This window comes from Astatotilapia calliptera, chromosome 19, assembly GCF_964374335.1.
Source record: "Astatotilapia calliptera chromosome 19, fAstCal68.1, whole genome shotgun sequence".
Lineage (NCBI taxonomy): Eukaryota > Metazoa > Chordata > Actinopteri > Cichliformes > Cichlidae > Astatotilapia > Astatotilapia calliptera.
Window position 1 is genome coordinate 1,997,567 of NC_137440.1, and position 20,891 is coordinate 2,018,457.

Genomic DNA, 20,891 nt, shown 5'->3' on the forward strand with positions numbered 1-20,891 from the left:
GTAAGTTTTTACTTTCCAAAAGACACATTGGTTGAGGCTATTCAGCCTACCAGATTTGTGTGTGTGTGTGTGTGTGAATGGACAACTGCCCACTTCAAAATGTCTATCTACTACCACTATAAACTATAGTACTATATACTACAAACTATAACAAACAAACATAACACTTACTGTAGTTCCAGTGCACACTTTGTACTGGGTATTTCTCTGGGTGTGTTCCTAATATTAGGAATTTGTGCATGAACACCCTTACATATCCTAGACTTAGCTGTAGTTGATTTCAATGAAAATTCTACACCGTGATTAGTTTTCCAGTCAAAACATCATCTGTGTGGACAGAAATGATAGAAATTGATATTTCAGTAATGTCTTTTCCAGAGTTCACAGAACTGAGCAGGGGAAGAATATTTGTGGAAATTCTACCGTGGCTCAGTTCAATAAAACCATTGTTTTGGCTTCACATACGTCTCTGTTGCAATCACTGTTTTGACCAAAGACCACATGCTGACTCATGTCCAGATCATAGAGTGTTTCTGCAGTGTGTGCACTGTAAGAAGACAGACTGTGCTGTGCTGAAGCCGCTTTGAAATTTGACTCTGATGCTTCAAATTCAAACCAGACAACACTTTGACATGCACAGTGGTTCACATGTTAGATGTAGGCGTCATGTGTATTGTTTAGTTTCACGTGAGAACAACACGTTCAGTTTTGCAGCTTAGCATAGTTGATAAAAAAAGAACTTTAGCTGCTGATTTACAGGAAGATTGTAGATGTTTAACAGGAGGTGTGCTGAAAGCTCAAAGGACAGATTAAATCCTTCCGATTTCTGGCCGTCTGAAAGATTGATACTCTTCACTTCTCATTTTTCTCTCCACCCCTCAGCACCACAGAGGCAAGCCTTGATTCAGTTCACACAGCTAATTCAGCAGCCAAAGCCTGCAGCTCTGACCTCTGGTCAGCTAAACACTTTACCTTTAGAAAGCTGTGTTTTGTTTTTTGGGATTTTTTTTGTCAGGTGGACTTTTCATTTTGGGAGTTACCATGGTTGACAGCTTGAACATGGAGAAGCCAGAGAAGCGTTACTTTATTCGACGCAAGCATGCAGTCATCATCTGCATAACAGTGGTGTTGTGCTGTTTGGCAGTGGGCCTCGGGGTGGGTCTCTCTCGATCAAACAACACCACTCCTGCTGCCACCACCACACCAGCCCCCACAGCGGGGCCTACCCAGCCCCCTTCACCTGGCAGAGGGCCCTGCCTGCCTTCCACTGACTCCAGTGGGGACTGGAGGAATTTCCGCTTACCTGACTATGTGAATCCCGTCCACTACAATCTGCACCTGGAGCCGAACTTAGAGGATGACACCTACACAGGCACTGTTGATATCCAGCTTGAAGTAACCAAGCCCACCCGTCATCTCTGGCTCCACATCAGGGAGACATTTGTCAGTACCTTGCCAAGGTTGAAGGTGCTGAGTAGCCAAGGAGGACAGAGGGAAGTGGCAGTGAAAAGCTGCTTTGAATACAAAGCTCAGCAGTATGTGGTGGTGGAGGCCACAGAGGAGCTGCCTGTCCTGGACACAGGGGAGGTATACACCCTCAGCCTAGACTTCCAGGGTTGGCTCAATGGCTCTTTGGTGGGATTCTACAGAGTTACCTACATGGAGAATGGAATCACCAAGTAAGTCATGTGATTCAGTTCTGTCACAAACATACACAAACATCTTTATTAATCAAGAATTAGAAAAGAACAGAGCAAGAAGGCATAAGACATATGAAATAGTTGCATCTTTCAAGAAAATTCAGAGTCGCCTTACAGTCTTTTCTGGAGGTATTAATAGGTGTTAAATAACTGTGGACATTCTATGCAATAGTTCATAAGTTGCAAATGTTGAAATGTTGGAATAAAACAAGTTCCGCTAAGAATGAAAACTAATTATTGAGTAATATTTTGTGTAAAACTTGTCTTCTGAGAAGCAACCAAGAGCAGGTTTATGATGGTTGTAAAAATTGGTGTTATCTGGTTTTATCTTGGATAAAAACCAGAGTCGTTGGTTGTGGCTCAGGAGGAACAGCAAGTCTTCTACTAACTGTTTCTTTCCTGGATCCTTAAGCAACACAGATATCGTCCACATGACTGCGGCTGTGGTCAGTGGATGTGGATAATTAATGGATCCTGCCCTCTGCATCACTCATTGGACATGGAGCTGAAAACTTTCTCTGACATCTGTTTCAGATTTGCTATCACAAGAACAGATACAGAATATCTTTACCACTGTATACCAAAACATCATTTTAGACTTAGTCTAGTCATCCTATCATATTTCACTTTACATACATATTTACTGATGACTTTACTTGTATTTCTTATGTAGCTGAGCTCCTTCTTTGATGGAATTTCTACACTAAAGAGGTCCAGGTCATTTTGTTCTATGACATATTTTATTGAGGTAGATTGTAGACTGTAACGTGGCTTAAATATTTTAAAAAAAGGTAAAAACTATCAATAGAAGACTTTTTATAATTCACCAGCTATTTGGTCTTTACTTCTTCAGAGTCACTACATTATGTGGGATTTAAACAGATGTACGTTTTGGTTATGCGTCCTACTTTAAATGGAAAACCCCTGTAGTCTCCTAGTACTGCTGGGATTGGCATCTGGTACTTTTGTTTTCATTAGCTTGTATAGAACTAACTGAACAAAATAACTGAAAGATGTTATTAATCAAATATGACTGTTCTAAACTTAACTCTTTAGTTTAAATTGTCACATATTATTAGTTTTCAAAGTAAAATTTGCTGAAAAAGATTGTAGAACATTTGGTTTCAAACAATCTCCAATAATGAAGTTACATTTTCCAATAATCTGTCCTCGATTTGAACACCAGAAAGATTGCAGCTACGGATCACGAGCCAACGGATGCCCGCAAGTCTTTTCCCTGTTTTGATGAACCTAACAAGAAAGCCACCTACACCATCTCAATAACTCATGATGTTAATTACAACGTGCTGTCCAACATGCCAGTAGAGGTAAGTCAGCATGTGTGTTTACCATCACAATAGACTTTATGTGCTGTATTTAAATTGGAAACAATTGGTATTTGTGTAAAAGTACAGTGAGTAAAAGTCGTAGAAAAAGTATACATGCCTGAAAATGCAAAACAGTCAGTGGTGAATTTAGGTAATCTCAGTTTCACTGAACGCGCTCCTGTGATTGGCTGGCACATCATGGAAATGTTGGGGGTTGTTGTCCAGCGTTACATTTATCTTGGACAATATCAGCCTGATGGATGTTGTCCCAGCATGCAACAGCATCCACACTCGCCACAAATGACTCATAGAAAATCCTAAGCATTGTCCAACAGATGTTGAAAGACCTCAGCTGCCTTGTGAAATAGAGACAGCTCTGGCCCTAACTGTAGAGTTCATTAGTAGTCGAGCATGAACAGAGGAAAACTGATTTTTTTAAAAAGTCGCAATGATTTACTGTAATTTGATACATTTTTAACGATATTTGCCAATTTTCCAGTAGATTTCTATGCATTTTAGTATTTTCAAGGTCAACAACTGTTTTGGTGTTAGGCACTTTACATGCCAGTTGTTTAATAGGGAGGAAGCAAGAAAATCCTCTCACTTAAGCTAGCTGTGTCTTCATGCATTATCATCCTTTGCACCCATTAGCATAACATCGTCTATCTTAGCATGTGATAAAAAAATTCAGTTGGTGTGGTGGTGAGTGACATTTTTTACCATCTAACTGAGTGTAGTGTAAACCTTGTATGTACACCTGTCACAGATGACAGTTACACAGTCAAGGTCAGGTTTATCAGTTCCTGCAACAGGACGATCTCATCTCAAAGCACAACAGTTGAGATGGTGCTCTTCTTGTGATAATAGGGCAGAAAATCCAAATAATTTTTTGCTGTCTATCTCCAGGGCTCCCCTCAGCAACTACTAGGCAATAAAATCAAAACCACCTTTCAGAAGTCTGTTCCAATGAGCACCTATTTGGTATGTTTTGCTGTGCACCAGTTTGCCTATGTAGAGAGAACTTCAGCCAGAGGAATTCCCGTGAGTTTACATTTATATGCCACTATTGCAGAGTATTGATAAGATTCATTAATTCACACTGTTGGATTTATACTGTCACACACTTTTTTGTATTTTTCATTCTTTTGCAGTTGAAAATCTGGGCCCAGCCAAGTCAGATCAGCACAGCTTTGTATGCAGTAAATGTAACCAAGCTCATTTTTGACTATTTTGAGGAATATTTCAACATGACATACTCCATCTCAAAATTGGGTAAATGGAACACTAACCAACTTCTGTGATATGAAACAAAAAACAACAACAAAAAAATCTGCCTCTGAGCCCAAGGCGGGTGGTATGTGTGTTAGCCTAAAGCTCGGGACCTCTGACGGGCTGGGGAGTTTGAGGGTTCTGCATATCACTTAGGTATTTCTTGGACTGCACTCTTCTGAGCAGAGACCTGTGATATGTGCTTAGAATCTGCTGCAATAACTCTTCCAGTGCAAGGGTTACAGCTCCTAATAATCCCGGGACCACTTTGGATATATCCTTCCACATAGATTTGGTGCTTGGGGCCTGTTCTTATGCTGCCATGACCAGAGGCTGAGTGCTGTCCTTATGATGCCATCCTCTTCCTCTGTCCCTCGATAGTGTAAACCCATGATGTCTTGACATGATTGGCAGATGCTTATTATTCCATCTGGGTATCTAATGACTGATAGGGTGTATGTTTGGATCTTATCAATACTGTTCTGGCTTCTCAGCTCCCTTCTTGCGTTATTTGGCTGTTATTGACCTTCGTGCCTTTTTATCATGGTTCCTGTTGACCTGTGGAATACCTAGGTACTTGTATACAGTGGGTAAAATGAGGATTGAACATGTCACTAGTGTTATAAGAAAATATATTTCTAAAGGTGCTATTAATATGAAATTCTCACCAGTCCGTAAAAACCCATCCAATCTAGACAAAGAAATCAAGCCATAGATGTTCACAAATAAAGTATGATAAAGAGAAACGACACAAGGAAAAAGCATTGAGATGTATTTATTACTTAATTTAATAACTTTTGTTGATGATGATGGCTTCAAAACACCTCGTATATGGAGAAACTAGCTGCATGCATTGCTCAGATGTAATTTTGTCCTATTCATTCACACAAACAGTTTTCAAATCCTGAAGGTTCCACCGTCTATGTACTCTGAGATTTAGTTCATATCATAGATTTTTACTTGGATTCGGGTCAGGTCATTAGCTGGGTCATGCTAGCAGCTTTCTTTTCTTTCTCTGAAACCAACTAACACAGGGGTCGGCAACCTGCGGCTCTTTAGTCCTTATACTGCGGCTCTGCGTGGTTTGGGAAAATAAATTAGAAGTATTTAGCTGAAGTGTATTTTATTTATATTAGTTCTTTTTTAACTTGTAGTTCTAAATTGTTAGATTATTGTGATATTGAAATATAAAAAATACAATTATATTCTATAGTATATACTACGTATACTACTATGTCTTTCCTAGTGTGATGGACCTCAGCTTCTATGGATCTTGTGCTCAGAGCTTGTTCCTGTGCTGCCATGATTAGTGCTTCTGTGCTGTCTTTCAGTCCAGCTTTGTCCAGCCACTGGTAGGATTTCTCGATATCAGCCACTTCCTCTATTCGCCAGTGGTACATACCGTGCAGGGGCCTGTCCTTCCATGATGGTTCCTCTTCTTGCTCCTTTTTCTTGGGTTTCTGCTGCCTGAGATATCCACTGGGCATGTGGTCATTTGTGGCCATCTTTCTTATGTACTCGTTATTATCCCACAGGGTACCTGAACACAGGCAGGGCGTAGGTATTGGTAGCCCAGATCTACCGTTCAGTAAGCTATCACACCCATGATCGGATTCCCTGCTGGGATAATAAGCTGGCCAAAGAAGGAGACGGAAGCCACTGACATCAAGACCAGGAAGCTCCTGACCATGCATGGAGGGTTTCACCCCAAGTCCAGCACCCGAGGCTGTACTCAGGCAGCAGAAACCCAAATAAGAGGAGGAAGAGGAGGAACCATCATGGAAGGCAGATAGAGGAAGTGGCTGACATCCAGAAATCCTACCAGTGGCTGGACAAAGCTGGACTGAAAGACAGCACAGAGGCACTAATCATGGCAGCACAGGAACAAGCTCTGAGCACAGATCCTGCTGTGATAGGCTGGGGTTTATCACAGCAGGCAAGACCCCAGGTGCAGGCTGTGTAACGATGCCCCAGAGACAATCCAGCACATCACAGCAGGGTGCAAGATGCTAGCAGGCAAGGCATACATGGAACGCCATAACCAAGTGGCCGGCATAGTGTACAGGAACATCTGTGCCGAGTATAACCTGGAAGTCCCGAGGTCAAAATGGGAGATGCGCCCAAGGGTGGTGGAGAATGACCGAGCTAAGATCCTGTGGGACTTCCAGATACAGACGGACAAAATGGTGGTGGCTAACCAACCGGACATAGTGGTGGTAGACAAACAGAAGAAGACGGCCGTAGTGATATACTTACTTTATACTTTATTGATCCCTGTGGGGAAATTCCTCTCTGCATTTAACCCATGCACTCAGTGAAGCAGTGGGCAGCCATTGGGTACCGCAGGGTAGCCGTTCAGTGGATTCAAACCCCCAACCTTCCGATCACAGGGCCACCACTCTACCTACTGAGCTATCCCTGCCCCTAGATAGATGTAGTGATGACAGAAACATCAGGAAAGAGGAACACGAGAAGCTGGAGAAGATATGGAAGGTGAAGGTAACAGTGGTCCCAGTGGTCATCGGAGGTAATCATGTATGTGTGTGTGTGGTGATTTGTACCTCTCTGCTGTTTGGATCCAGATAAGATAGCCATTCCTGACTTTGGTACTGGTGCCATGGAGAACTGGGGTCTTATCACCTACAGGGAAACCAACTTGCTTTATGATGAAAACCAGTCATCCTCTTACAACAAGCAGCGAGTTGCCAGTGTCATCGCACATGAACTGGTTCACCAGGTAATGTTTTGATATATTTTGATTAAACATTTTTCCTGAAAATGTTTTCTTCCACTTTGCTAAATTGCATACTTTATATTTTGTGCTTGAATGTAGTGACTAAAAGAAACATTTTAGAATGAATTACGTACCACTGAAATGCCAACTGTATGATACAATTCAGTTTAATTCAAGTCAGTTTTACTGAGCAAGAAATTAAGGAGAATGTGTGACTAGAATCTCACTCTTAGAAAAGAATGAAGGGGACCAGAGAAAACGACAGAGTCCAACATTAATTTGGGTCATAAACTAACATAGTGAAGCTCTGTAGGGCAAGCTCAGCCCGCTCAGCGGGGATTTCATCTTATGGTTAATAACAGAGCGGATCATGTGTCTTTTTCTTCTTCTATGGCAAACATTGTTTGAATTTTTAGACTGTTTTGATAGAGTTTGGGTGTTTTTGGTCGAGTTCTATAACATCAGTATTAAACATCACTAGTCATTCATCCTAATTTAAATTTTATGCAGCTAAGAGGAACAAGCATAAAACAGTAGCTCCATCATGGAACCACTCTTGTTTGAACCAAGTTTTCTTGGATGAGAGAAAACTGGGAATACCAGTTTCTGTAAGCGTCGGGGTAGAGGTAGAGCAGCTCATCTGCTAATTGAAAGGTTGTTCAGACTGGCTGCTTCAATCTGATCCTTGGGCAAGATAAGGAACCCTAAGTTGCTTTCCGATGCATTCATCAGAACGGAAATGTTAAATATAAAGGATAGAAAAAAGTGTTTTTATGAATGGCTGAATGAGGCATGTAGTATAAAGAACTTAAGTAAAGTACAAAAGTGCCAGTCTGTTGACCATTTGTACTTGTTTACATTGATTGTGACTTGGTCTTTGGTTAGTTCAGGCCTCTACAGTATGTCACAATTCAGCAGTTGCAAGCGCAAAGACTCATTTGAGAATCCAGAGGTATAATTGAAAAATTCTTTATATGTTCTTCAACCTTTTGCATGATGTACATGATTCATTGCAACATATCAGATATTTGACAGGAATGGATGAGTTTTTCATTTAAAATTGCAGTTAAGTTGATGTTTACAAAACCCTCTTCTTACATGTTTTGAGCAATAAAGCTTTTACAGGGTAGTGCACTGCTGTGTTGGAATACTGAAGACAACTGTGCACTACTTTTTATTCACCGGTCTGCATTAGGTTTATATGGTGTTATTTTTGTGCCTCTATTCTGAGCACACGTTAAAAAAATGCAAGGGCAAATGTTGCATTTTGAGGAGAAAATTATTTTGAGTGAAGAAAAATTTAATTTGAGCGAACAAAATTCATTTCTGCGAACAAGAAATGTATTTCAGTGTTTGCTATCATCCATATACACACACAGTAACAGCCCCTCTCGCTCAGTTGTTGGCATTTGCTCTGTGTGCTCACAGACATCTGCAGACCTGCTCTCAGCATCTCTGCTCCCTGCGCGCTCAACTCTCTGTACACCGTTATAAGTGTGCCACAAAAACAACCAATCACAGACTTGGATGCAAAAATTCTGATTGGCTGTTACGGTCTCCAATCAACTCGCTAGCTACTGCATTCCTACTGCTACTGCAGTTAGTATGTTTAATTATTTTATTTTGAAATATATTATTTTTTAAGACCATTGTTGGTTTTAATCGAGTTTTGTGGAGATAAACACAGACGACACGAGATCTCTCAATTATCACTCCTGGTTTATTCACTATCACCACACAACTGAATACTTTGCGCTCCAAAACACAGCAACCATTTCCTGTCCACTGGGGAAGTGGAGCCCTCCAGTGGTCCACCACAGTTTAAACCAAACCACTCCACTGGATTTAGCTACAGCTGTAGCCGTAACAGCCAATCAGAATTTTTGCATCCTAGTCTGTGATTGGTTGGTTTTGTGGCACACTTATAACAATGTAGAGAGAGTTTACGGTGGCCCCGAGAGGCCAAACAAACTGCGACTTAAGAAAACACCAGCAATAAGAAAAACGCTGCAAAAGCACACAAAACACAGCAGAAATAGGAAAAAAGAAAATGGAAATTCGTTTTTCCTATTTCCGTATTTGTTTTGTGTGCTTTTGTAATTTCTTATTTTGTGTGGACTCTTGAAACTCATGTCAGTTGTATTTTTTTCAGTGGTTTGGAAATATTGTAACTATGGATTGGTGGGATGACCTGTGGCTCAATGAGGGCTTTGCCAGCTTCTTTGAGTACATCGGAGTGGAATTAGCAGAACCAACCTGGGGCATGGTGAGTTCTCCTTTAAAGGCACATTAAAGATCCACCGAGCTATTACTGCCAGTCACCTGGAAGTTCTCAGTACCTGTGTTGCTGTGGTCTTACAGCGAGACATCATGATCATCAGTGATGTGCTTCCTGTCATGGTGGATGACGCTCTGCTGTCCTCTCATCCGATCATTGTAGATGTATCAACCCCAGCTGAAATCACCTCTGTGTTTGATGCCATCTCATACAGCAAGGTATGAGATCTCTCTGTAAGCACTCAGACAATAAAAGTTAACCATACTGTTACACTACATGCAAACAAGATCCAACATGTATCACTCGTGACTGTGTGTGACAGATTAAGCACTTAAGATGAACAGAATAAATACTGGATATTATATTTGAATGGGTGGATGTAGATTGCACTATAAAAGTCCTGTGAGTTGTCAACAATACATTAAAATTGCTCTATGGATATCAATTGTGAGATTATTTTATCATGTTATCCTATGCCTATAATCGAAATGCGTGAATTATTATACTGCTGTAAGCCACACCATACTTCTTATTATAGAGAGTATAATTAGTATGTAGCCGTAGTTCTAGTTTGCATTATGCTTCTGAATGACAAAAGAATGTGAAAATCATTAGACTCATTAGATAGGTTTTAATTAACCTATATTGCTTTACTGTGAATGAGTTACTGTTCCATGACATTTCATACTGCTGAGTTAAGAAGAGAATACTGTGTGCAGAGAGCACATTCCACAGGAGCTTCACCCCCTCGTTGGAAGCAGATAAACAGGGAGCCAAGGTCATAACTCAGGCTCACTGAGAGTTAGAGGGTATGTATCTTTAGGCTTTTACGACTAGGTGGGGGTCAACAGAGGCTATAAAGGTTTGAGTAACGCTCCACCCTTTTGAGATTTGCTGTCTCCCCATCCGGATGGTTTGTGCTCTTAAAGTGTTGAATTGTATGGAATAAAGGATTGTTGAGTGAGCATTTATACACCGAGTATTGTTCTTCCTTCAGCCCAAAGATCAAAAGAATTGGGAGGATTTAACACGGCCCATTTACCTTGTAATGAAAATTGTTCAACTTTTTTCCAGGGAGCATCTATTCTCAGGATGCTGGAGGACTGGATGGGCAGAGACGAGTTCAGAGATGGTTGTCGAGTAAGTCATAGACTCACAGCTCTTTTAGTATTTAAAAAATTGATGTTGCTCTTTTGATTAACATTAATTATAATTTCAAATCTCCCAGCAGCTGAGTAATCAAGTCTTTTTCTCATTCAACAGAAATATTTGAAAGACTTCTATTTCAAGAATGCCAAAACGAGCGACTTCTGGGCATCTCTTGCCAGTGTATGTTTGGACTTGCCCTTCAGTCTGTGCTAGTGTTAAGACTAAGAAAAATACACAATTGCTAAAAGAAAAAGGAAATATTTAGGGTTATTTTCTTAATCATATCAACACTTCAGGAATTTTATTCAAGCAACTGAAATCCCTAAAAACATCGAGCTGCTAGACTGTTAAAACTGTTATGACCGGCTGTGTGCAGACACTCTGAGGCAAAACTTGAACTCAAAACAGCTTTAATGCTAAACTCAAATGTAAAATAACTGGACATATCAAAATAAACTTACACCGGAAGACTGACAGAACACACAGCTAGATAAACAGTAGATCACGACACGGACACAGAGAAACACAGGGCTTAAATACACAGAGGGAGCAATCAGGGAATGAATAACAGGAGGGAAACACAGCTGCAGCAAATCAGGCCCAATGAGACAAGGGGAAGCGAAACCAGATACATTAACCTCAGGCAAGGACCTTCAAAATAAAACAGGATGGAGGGCTCGAAACAAACCAAACACAAGGAGCCAGAAACAAAAAAAGTTGCAAACACTGGAGCCTGGAAAGCAACAGAACAAAAACAGGCTCACGACAGGCGCAGGCGGCCAGGAAAAACAGTTCACCCAAAGTTCAGGGGGCCGGCCCGGAGGCTGACGGCACAATAGTCCAAACCCGGGCAGTTCAGGGGGGCGACCCGGAGGCTGATGGCCCAAGAGCCCAGAAAACAGTTCAGGGGCCGGGCAGGCGGGAGGCACCGGCGGCGACGGAGCAGGTCAGGAGGCTGGCCGGGCGGGGGGCACTGGCGGCGACTTAGTTCAGGGGGCCATCCATGACGGCAATGACGTCCAGTCATCGGCCTGGAAAGTGGACAGGACGTGCACGATGAGCAGGCCAGACAGGACGTGCAGGACGAGCAGGCTGGACAGGACGCGCAGGACCAGACGGCATGGAGACCTCAGGCACAGACGAAGCTAGACGGAGTGAGGCAGGACCAGGCGACGCAGAAGCTGAAGACACGGAGGCTGGACCAGACGAGGGTGAAGACTCGGAGGCTGGACCAGACGAGGGTGGCGCTGCCGGTGATGGCGTGGGAGCCATAAAGGGTGGTGCTGCCGGCGACGGCGTGGGAGCTGCAGAGGGTGGCGCCGTAGAGGGTGGCGCCGCAGAGGGTGGTGCGAGGTCAGAAACAGGTGCAGGTACGGGTGGTGGAGCTAACTGGTTCCCGGTCATCCTCACCTTGGGAGCCGGGACAGGCACCGTCAACGGCTGGGCCGCTGCTGTCCCCACCCGAGGAGCTAGTACGAGTGCAGCGACAGGCAGAGCCTCAGCCGGCCTGGACACCGGAGCAGAGACCAGCTGGACCTCAGCCTCCCTCACCTGAAGCACTGAAACAGGTGCAGGGAAATGCTGGGCCCGAGCAGGAACACAACAGGGCGAAGGAGCAGGCTCAGCAAACACAGTCTTTTTTTTTTCTTCTGCCTGTCCCGTTTGGTTCTTTTGCCATAAGAATTATTGTATAGAGGCGAAGAAAGATGCCCAACGGATTTACTTTACCAAATGGACCATCCCAGCCTTGCCGTAATGGTCTGTTTGATTCACCTTTTATTGTTTATTTTATTTATTTTTTATTTTCACTTGCTAGATGCGGGACAGACTTGAATGAGGAAAAGAAAAGGGAGAAAGGAAGAGGGGGAAAAACAGTGGAGAAGAGGGACGAGGATAAAGGGCAAAAAAACAAAAACCAACAAAATAAGCAGACAAAAAAATACATATATCAATCACCTGAGCATGGACGCGCTTGTTTTTAAAAGGTTCCTTCATGTAATGATCTGCTAGAGGGTGTGGGGGGGCCACAGCCCCGTCCTCCAGGGCATGAAGCAGGTATGGAGGAGATCCAGACATCCAGAGGCCCCCAGAACACAAGAGACCAAGGAAGACCAACAGAGGGGCACACAGACTCATCTAAAATGTTTGTTAGCGTCCTACCACCACCACGTCTAACAGTCTCAACAGTCTCAACAGTCTTTGATTTAACAGTTTTCACAGTCTGACTTTACGTGGCCAGGTTTAGAAAAAACAGACTTGGCAAAAGTGGGTTTTAGCTTATTTCCACCACGATGAACAGTATTAGGACTAAAAATCTCAGAGGAATGTATATTGTCATTACCGTGAGGAGCTAAACCAAAACTGGCCTCCCAATCCAAATCATCATCGAGAAAAGAGATCCCGAAGGTGTCTGAGGTGAGATTATAGTCCTTTCTGTTTATTGGCTCAGGAGTGTGGGAAATGTTGTCATTTCAACTCACCACCACAAGTTGCTCAGAATTGTCCATATGACGGCGGCGTGGGCACCGCTTTCCTCGGGAGGAGCAACGCTGTGTCAAGTTTTCTGAATCTCTTGTTAACGTGATAATTCAAGAAGTAAGAGACACATGATTTTGAAACTGATAATGTTAGGTGCATCTACTAAAGATCACAAACGAGCTCAATTCTCATAGACCTCAACCTCAAGGTCAAGATCAAAGGTCAGGTTTTCTGAATGTCTCGTGAATGCAATAACTTGAGAATGACGTGCCATACCTTCTACCAGCTGCATCTACCAGAAGGCTGAGGATTACCACTGGCGGCTGAGAGTAGTTTTAACCTGAGCCAAACTACCAGCATCCCAACCTCGGATATTTACTTAATACAAAGACATTAATATTGATTTATTACAAATATCTTAATCTAAGAGCATTAAAGTGTATTTGAAAAGTATTTACATTTTCCTTAGCACATAGCTAATTTACCCTCTCTGCATCCAGGTGAGTGGGTTGCCGATTGCAGAAGTCATGGATACATGGACCAAACAGATGGGCTATCCTGTGCTGGACCTGTCTGTCTCTGATACGGATGCCAGACTGAGCCAAAAGCGTTTCCTCTTGGACCCCAAAGCTGATACTAGCCAGCCTCCTTCAGATCTTGGGTATGAGAAAGAAAAAAAATAACCATGACAGCGTCCTCGGGTCATTGACCCAGCATTTGTGTCTCAGTATTTGTCCTCGTTCTAGTTAGTATTTAGTTGCAGTTTGTTTAGTGGTTTTAGTTGAATTTTCTCTGCATTTATAAGTCTTATTTGTTTTGTGGTTCTTTGTGGATTTTATTCTTGAGAGTTTTAGTTTTTATTTTTAGTTTCTCGTGAAGGCTACTAAGGTAGTCATTAGCTTATGTGTATTTGTACCTCAGGTTTCCTCTTGCCCTCAGTGCTGTGTGCTCTACTGTGCCATGTTCTTTTCCAGTCATCCGACTGACTTTGTTACCGGCTCCAGCTCTGTCATTATTTGTATTTTGTGTTTCTGGGGCAGAAATTACACTGGACATAAATGCAGAATTTGCAGCTTTAACAATCTTCTGATATTTTGATAAGCAGTCCACCAAATCAGTGGTCCTCAACCCCTGGCCCACGGACCGGTACCAGTCCGTGAGTCGTTTGGTACCAGGCCGCAAGAGTTGAGGCTCGGGTGTGATATTTAGGGTTTTCAGGATTTTTATCGTTAACTCGGTTTCCCTGGGTCTTTTCCCGTGTTGTAGTTGTGTGTCTTATTTTGAAAGAAATATTTACACGTTACCATAGCGACTAGAGAGCATAAAGTGGCAGAGAGGAGGATCTTACTCTCAATGTTGTTGGCGCATTTGATCGTATCATTTTATTTTGCTGTATTTATCCGCCACACCTGAAAGGCCGGTCCATGAAAATATTGTCTGACATTAAACCGTCTGTGGTGCAAAAAAGGTTGGGGACTGCTGCACTAAATATCACAGCCCTCTTCCAAACTTTCTGACCTGGCTGGTAGTGAGGTTCCTTGGTTCAGCATTGACCAGCTAGCTGCTTATTCTGCTCCACGGTGCCCAGCAAGGTGGCCTGAGCAGATTTCCAGAGCTCGCGACACCAGCATAAGTGGTGCTGAACAGATGGGACAGTGCACTCACCCTTAACAGAAGGTAACAAAGGCAACTGATACCCCAGTGACGACTCAAGAGATGAGAGGCCAGTGTCAGAGGATGTCAGGGATATGTGTGGGAACTATATCAAGGCCAGTTGGTGCTCCAGGTGGACAGGTTGGAATAGACATCACACCGGAGGGCCAGCTCACTCTTAGTTAGGTCCAGTTGTCAGGATCTGTGGGGCGCAGATTGTGTTTAGCAAAACAGGACCCAAATGCACATGTAGAGATGGGATCTTAACAAAAGGCGAATTGTTTATTAATGCTGATTAATAACTATTCAAAATACAAACAAAAAGCAAAAGGGAATTACTGTAAGACTGACATTTGCAAAAAACAAGAGTAGGAAAACACTATAGGAACTAGAACAATAGAACCTGGGAAAGACACGAAGGGAGGTCAGCTGACGTTCCGGTGAGAGACAAAAAGGAACTCACACAATGGTCATGTCCAAATTCATAGGCTGCATCCTCCTGAGGACCCGGCCTTCGCGGTCTACGTGGGCCGGGTCCTCAGAAGGTCGGGTAGGCTGGAAGTAAATGACTGGGGAAATTGGATGGTCTAGCCTTCAGATTAGCGTCACCGCTGTCTCGGTGGAGTTTAATAAACTCGGCCGTCTGCTTCATGCTATCTAAAATATAACAGGACACTGGAGTAAACTCTCGACTGTCTCATACTTCTGTTTAATCAGTTTTCTGCTTGACGTTTATTCAGCTGTGTGAAAATCCCGGAGGAACCCACCCGGGGGATTAATAAAGTTTTGTTTTATCTAATCTAATCTAATAACTTTAATCTCAGCCAAACCGATTTACTCACGAACAAATAAAACACTGAAAAAAGGTTTAGGTTGTCTAAGTGACTTATATATTACGTTTAACCTGAGTAGCGAAACTCCGCGGTGATCTGAAAATGATGTGCCGGGAGTTGTGCCGTTCTCGGCGGCTTCAGTGACCCTCAAGCTCCCGGCTAGCTGTCGAGCTGGTGGGTAGCAGGCGTCTCCGAAAACATCGAAGCACTTTGGCAAATATGGGATATCTTGATAAACCGAGCAGATATTTGATGTTTACACAGCTACTTTCTCACCTGAAAATATGTTAAAAGTTTATTTTGTGACCCAGAAAGATTAGTAAGAGTAATTTTAAAACTTAGTAGCGGCCGCCATTGTTGGAAACTGGAGTTTGGCTGGGACGCGCTATGAATTCTGGGATATGGTAGGCCATGAAGGACCCACCCGACCCATCCTTCAAAGGGAAAAGGAGGACGCATTTGTCGGCTGTATTCGGAGGAGTCTACGAATTTGGACAGCCTTCGGCGCGTTGCTGTGACGTAATCGGTCTACAAATGCGGCCTCAGGAGGATGCAGCCCATGAATTTGGACACGACCATTAACTACACAGACAGGTGATGAGCAGACTGGAGACAGCAGGGGAACACAGCTGGAACGAATTAGATACAACGAGACAGGAGAAGCAAAACTAAACACAAAGCACATGAGACAAAGACTATCAAAATAAGACAGGAAACACAATAAACACAGAAAGATACCCAGACTCAAAACAAAGCTGACACTGGAAGCGAATACCACGACCCAGAGACAGACAGCATGAGAGACATAGAGCGCGAAGGGAACCAAACATGGGGACGCTGTACACAGAACATAGAGACAAAACTCTGACAGACTGGACATAACAACAAGACTAAGTAAGAAAAATACTAAAACAAAGAGAAAGCTAAAGCTCAAGAGAAGCGTATTAAAGAAAGCTAAAATATCTAAAGTTGTCTGAATTACCCTAGAGATACATAAAATAAATACAAGTCATAATCACACAGTAACTAAACTATACCAATAGAGACTAGGAAACATAAAGTTTAAAACATTAAAGGGATAACAAAGTTTTAAAAAAAAGGGTTATAGACCCAGAACAGTGATACCACTCTGCCTGGCTTTTGGTCTAAGGATGGATACCAGAATGGAATTGGAGTCTTTGATCCAAAACAATTATCCACAGGAATTGTTTGAAGGCATTAGTATAACTGTGTTGTCTGCTGAGGGACGAAGGCAGGCGATGAAGTCCAGAGTCTGTTAGAAGAAGTCAGAGAAGTCCCGAAGAAAGGGAGGCGACTGCCTTGTTTTGGGCACAAGCTTGACAGGTGGACAAATATTCCCTGACATCTTTTACCAAAGTTCCCCCCCCCCCCCCCCCAAAGTTTTACCAAATATTGAAGAAATGAGTTGATGTGGTTTATACCTGGGTGAAAAGTGAAAGACCCGTTGACCTGTACAATTCAAGAAAACCCCTTTTGATTTGTCGACATTAATGACCGCATGCTACAGCATAATCGCTCTAATAGGATATTATGGTCGACAGTATCGAACGCTGCACTGAGGTCTAGCAGGACAAGCACAGAGATGAGTCCACTGTCAGAGGCCATAAGAAGATCATTTGTAACCTTCACTGAAGCTGTTTCTGTGCTGTGCTGAGCTCTGAAACTTTTAAGATCAACCATTCTGCTGCAGACGATCTGTTTATTGTTTTACAACCGCTTCAAGAATGTTTGAGATAAAAGGAAGCTTGGAGATCTTGGAGAGACAAAATTAGAGACTTTCTTGTGACTTATTGGAGCATTTAGCAGTAAAGGAGAGTATTTGTTGATCTTGATGAAAAAGACTAAATAAGGACATGTTAGTTAAGTCACAGAATAGATAAAAAGTAAAAAAAATGTATGTGAATTGATCACTATAAATGTGTTTTTGTTCCAGGTACAAGTGGACAATTCCAGTCCAATGGCATTCTCTTCAAAGTGACAAAAACATGTCGCTTATGTTTAACAAAAACACAGCAGGTATTTCAGCTTAAATTTTTTGTGGTCATCTACAAAACATTTATTATAATGAAAAGCAAATCCACAACCAGCAGGCAGGACAGTGATATAAATGTTTTGCACTAAAAGCAAAGTTGAGATGCTGCAATTGATAGTACGTAGTTTAGTTTTTATCTGGTATCTTCTTACATAGAGAAACATCTATGTTAAGTGCAACCAGTTGGATGGTAATAACTGTCCATCCATCCATCCATCCTCTACCACTTATCCAGGTTTGGGTTGTAGGGAGAGCAGTCAAAGCAGGGAAACCACCTCCTCTAGTTCATCCAAGAGGACACGAGTCATTACCAAGCTTGCCAACAAATAATCTCTCCAACGAGTCCTGCGTCTGCCCTGGGGCCTCCTGCCAGTAGAACAAGCCCAAAATACCTCATCTTGGACCTCCAAGATGAGGTATTTTGGGCTTGTCCTACAAGGATGCCTCCACCTGTCTACGAGGCATCCTTGTCAGATACCCGAACAACCTCAACTGGCGCCTTTTAATATGGAGAAGAAGAAACTGTACTCCCAACCCCTCTTAAATAGCTGAGCTGCTCATTATATTCCTAATGGAGAGCTCAGTATATATACCCAGAGTTCATGACTCATGCATTAAGAGAATTAATTGGGCAATCCAGGATCAGTACTGAAAAATCAGGCAGGCCATTCCTCCCGGTCACAAGCCTCCAGGTGAGTGTTGAAGTGCCCAGCACAACAGTGGAGTCCACAGGTGGAACACTGTTCACCATTCTACCCAGTGATTCCAATAATGCTGAGTACTCTGAACTGTTATTTGGTGCACAGTTACGACAGTAGGGACCCATTCCCTGATCTGATGGCACAGGCAGGCAACCCTTTTATCCACTGGGTAAAACACTGAACATGCAGTTATTGAACCAAGAGGATACAAGTAAATTCATCCCAGTCTGCCACCTCCCACTGAGGGCACATCTTGGGGGAAATAGATAGACACTGGTTCCAGAGCTTGAGCTGTGCTTTGAGGCGAGCCCAAATATATCTAGTTAGTATCGCTCAACCAGGGGATTTATCCCCACCAGAGAAGTGACAAGTAACAATTAACTTTAAACATCAAACTTTCAAACAGTACTGCTCATAATATTTCCTTCACTGTTCTTATAATGACTACTTTCAGAGCAAACCATCACCGGTTACTCACCATTAGCGGATGGGCTGCTAAAGGTTAACGATGATCATATTGGATTCTACAGAGTCAACCATGATGACCGCATGTGGACTGCTATTAGTCAACAGCTTCAAACCAACCATTTGGTATACCTTTCAGACCCCACTTGAACATAATAATATCTATTCTACACTCAACCAATCATATTGTAGATTTTATCTGGGTTGCTAAACTCTTATTATGGAGGAGTTAGAAAATGAAGAGGCAGAGCCAAACCATACCACAGCATTCATAGGCCTCACTGTTACTCTTTCTGAATCTCTTGTCCCCCAGGAGTTTGATGCAGCTGATCGCACAAGCTATATTGATGATGTTTTTGCTCTTGCAAGGTTGGATATCATCAAAACACTCAAAGAAATCTGCATAAACAAATCATTGATGTCTAATTGGAAATACAGAATACTAATCTTTTTTCTTTTAACTGTTTAGAGCGGACATTATAGATTACGGTCACGCCTTCAACCTCACTAAGTACCTGACAAGTGAGACGGAGTATATAGTCTGGGACCGTGTGGATGCCTCCATTGCCTATGTCCGGAACATGTTGTCTAGCAATGCTCTACTCTATCCAAAGTTTCAGGTAATCACAATGTTAACGCTTCTGTCTTTCTATGTATGATTCACATTTAAGCGCTCAGTTATTTAAAAGCAAATAATCATTGTAAGCAGAAACACAAATCACAAACAAAACAAGGCCACAGTATATAAACCTGTCAGTTTATTATTGCTGTTATTAATAAATAATATTAATACGTCTCAACTCATTTCCAACTTTTAATCCCACTATCTGCATAGTTTTTATAGCTGCAATTTAGATGATATTCTTGTGCTTTGGGTAAGACATTGAGTTTCCATCTGCAATGAAATGTGCAAGTTTCACATGCTTCGTTGATATTATTACCATTATATACACCAGGTGAGATAGTTTTAATCTCTCTTCTACATTATAATATCAACCTGTAGCATTTAGAAAAATGTCCCCAGGAAATAATGCTCATAACAGTGAGATAGGTAGAAATACTTATTAACTTATATATGCCATATATACAAAGTGTGTGTCTCCTTGGGTGTTCTGTGTTGGACTTTACCTTCCACATCTTCTCCAGTGGTTGCTACAGCACTTGGAAGCTCTTGGCATTTGTCAGTGTTCAAATGCTTCTTTCTGATACTGGTGTTAGCTGGGATTGCCACATCTGTCACGGCCTAAAGCAGATACCTCCTAATTTGGGCAGGAAAATTTGTTTTGCATTGAAAAGGTGGAGGTGGGAGAAGAATTTAGTTAACAAGCTCTGACGAGCTTCTCACTGGGCTTGGAAGGAATAGAAAGAAGTTGGAAGGAAGGAAAAGGTTTTGTTAATAATGTAGATCATCCAATTAGGTATGTATTTAGTGGGTTACATGTGTCTAAGGTGATAAATGGTATGGTGAAAACTGTTAATGTTAATAGTATCATGAGTGTAAGAAGAAAAGATTAAGGCAGGATATCCTGTGCCTTACCCCCATCAGGGTAAAAGTTTACTTAAGTTTAAACTCAAGTATAGAAAAGAAACTAATATGCGCTTAACTATAAAAGTAAGGATGCTAAAGGGTGTTGGATGATAATGAATAGGAACATCTTCACAACTGATTGCCTGTGATGGAATAACGGTAGAGGAGTTTCATGGTTATAAACATCTAAAGCCGTATGGTACAGATTTGTTTGATTTTAATACAAATTTACTTAAATATTTAATTTCAAGACTTTTTCTGAGGAAGAGGTTAAAACCCAGATCAAGTATCTGAAGAATAATAATCAGAATCAGAATCAGAATACTTTATTGATCCCTGGGGGAAATTATTTTTTGTTACAGTGCTCCATTTTAAACCAACATTAAGACAAGACAGACAATACACTAACTAAGAATAGTACAATATATACATATATATACATACATACATACATAAGTCACTCATAAATAAATAGTATAATATGAGTGCAAGTCCTGCAGAGCTGATTTCATTGGTTACCAAATTATTTAACTTGGTAGTGATGAAAAGGTTTATACCAACAAATCAGACGGTATGAACTGTGGAACCCAGTTATAGTTGTTCAGATCAAGTCATCTTACCAGTATTGCTGTATGGCTCAGTGGTATGAGGTCATGAAGAAATGTCTCTCTTTTTTAAGCTTTTCATGTTGCATTTATCAACACACTACTTAAGTTAAACAG

The 20,891-nt window shown here is 41.9% G+C and overlaps 1 protein-coding gene across 1 annotated transcript in view; it reads left to right on the top strand.

Annotated features, from left to right (window-relative positions):
• The first annotated feature begins 506 nt into the window (after positions 1-506).
• enpep (glutamyl aminopeptidase) overlaps positions 507-20,891 on the top strand; it is a 33,419-nt gene continuing 13,034 nt past the window's right edge. The window contains exons 1-14 of the mRNA XM_026152794.2: positions 507-1,679; positions 2,887-3,028; positions 3,935-4,069; positions 4,180-4,300; positions 6,880-7,034; positions 9,184-9,297; positions 9,393-9,527; positions 10,384-10,449; positions 10,573-10,638; positions 13,437-13,597; positions 17,377-17,459; positions 18,631-18,767; positions 18,955-19,010; positions 19,111-19,261. Of these exons, the coding sequence (XP_026008579.2) occupies positions 1,042-1,679; positions 2,887-3,028; positions 3,935-4,069; positions 4,180-4,300; positions 6,880-7,034; positions 9,184-9,297; positions 9,393-9,527; positions 10,384-10,449; positions 10,573-10,638; positions 13,437-13,597; positions 17,377-17,459; positions 18,631-18,767; positions 18,955-19,010; positions 19,111-19,261 (2,160 nt within the window). The 5' untranslated portion in view covers positions 507-1,041. The remainder of the gene's footprint in view (positions 1,680-2,886; positions 3,029-3,934; positions 4,070-4,179; positions 4,301-6,879; positions 7,035-9,183; positions 9,298-9,392; positions 9,528-10,383; positions 10,450-10,572; positions 10,639-13,436; positions 13,598-17,376; positions 17,460-18,630; positions 18,768-18,954; positions 19,011-19,110; positions 19,262-20,891) is intronic.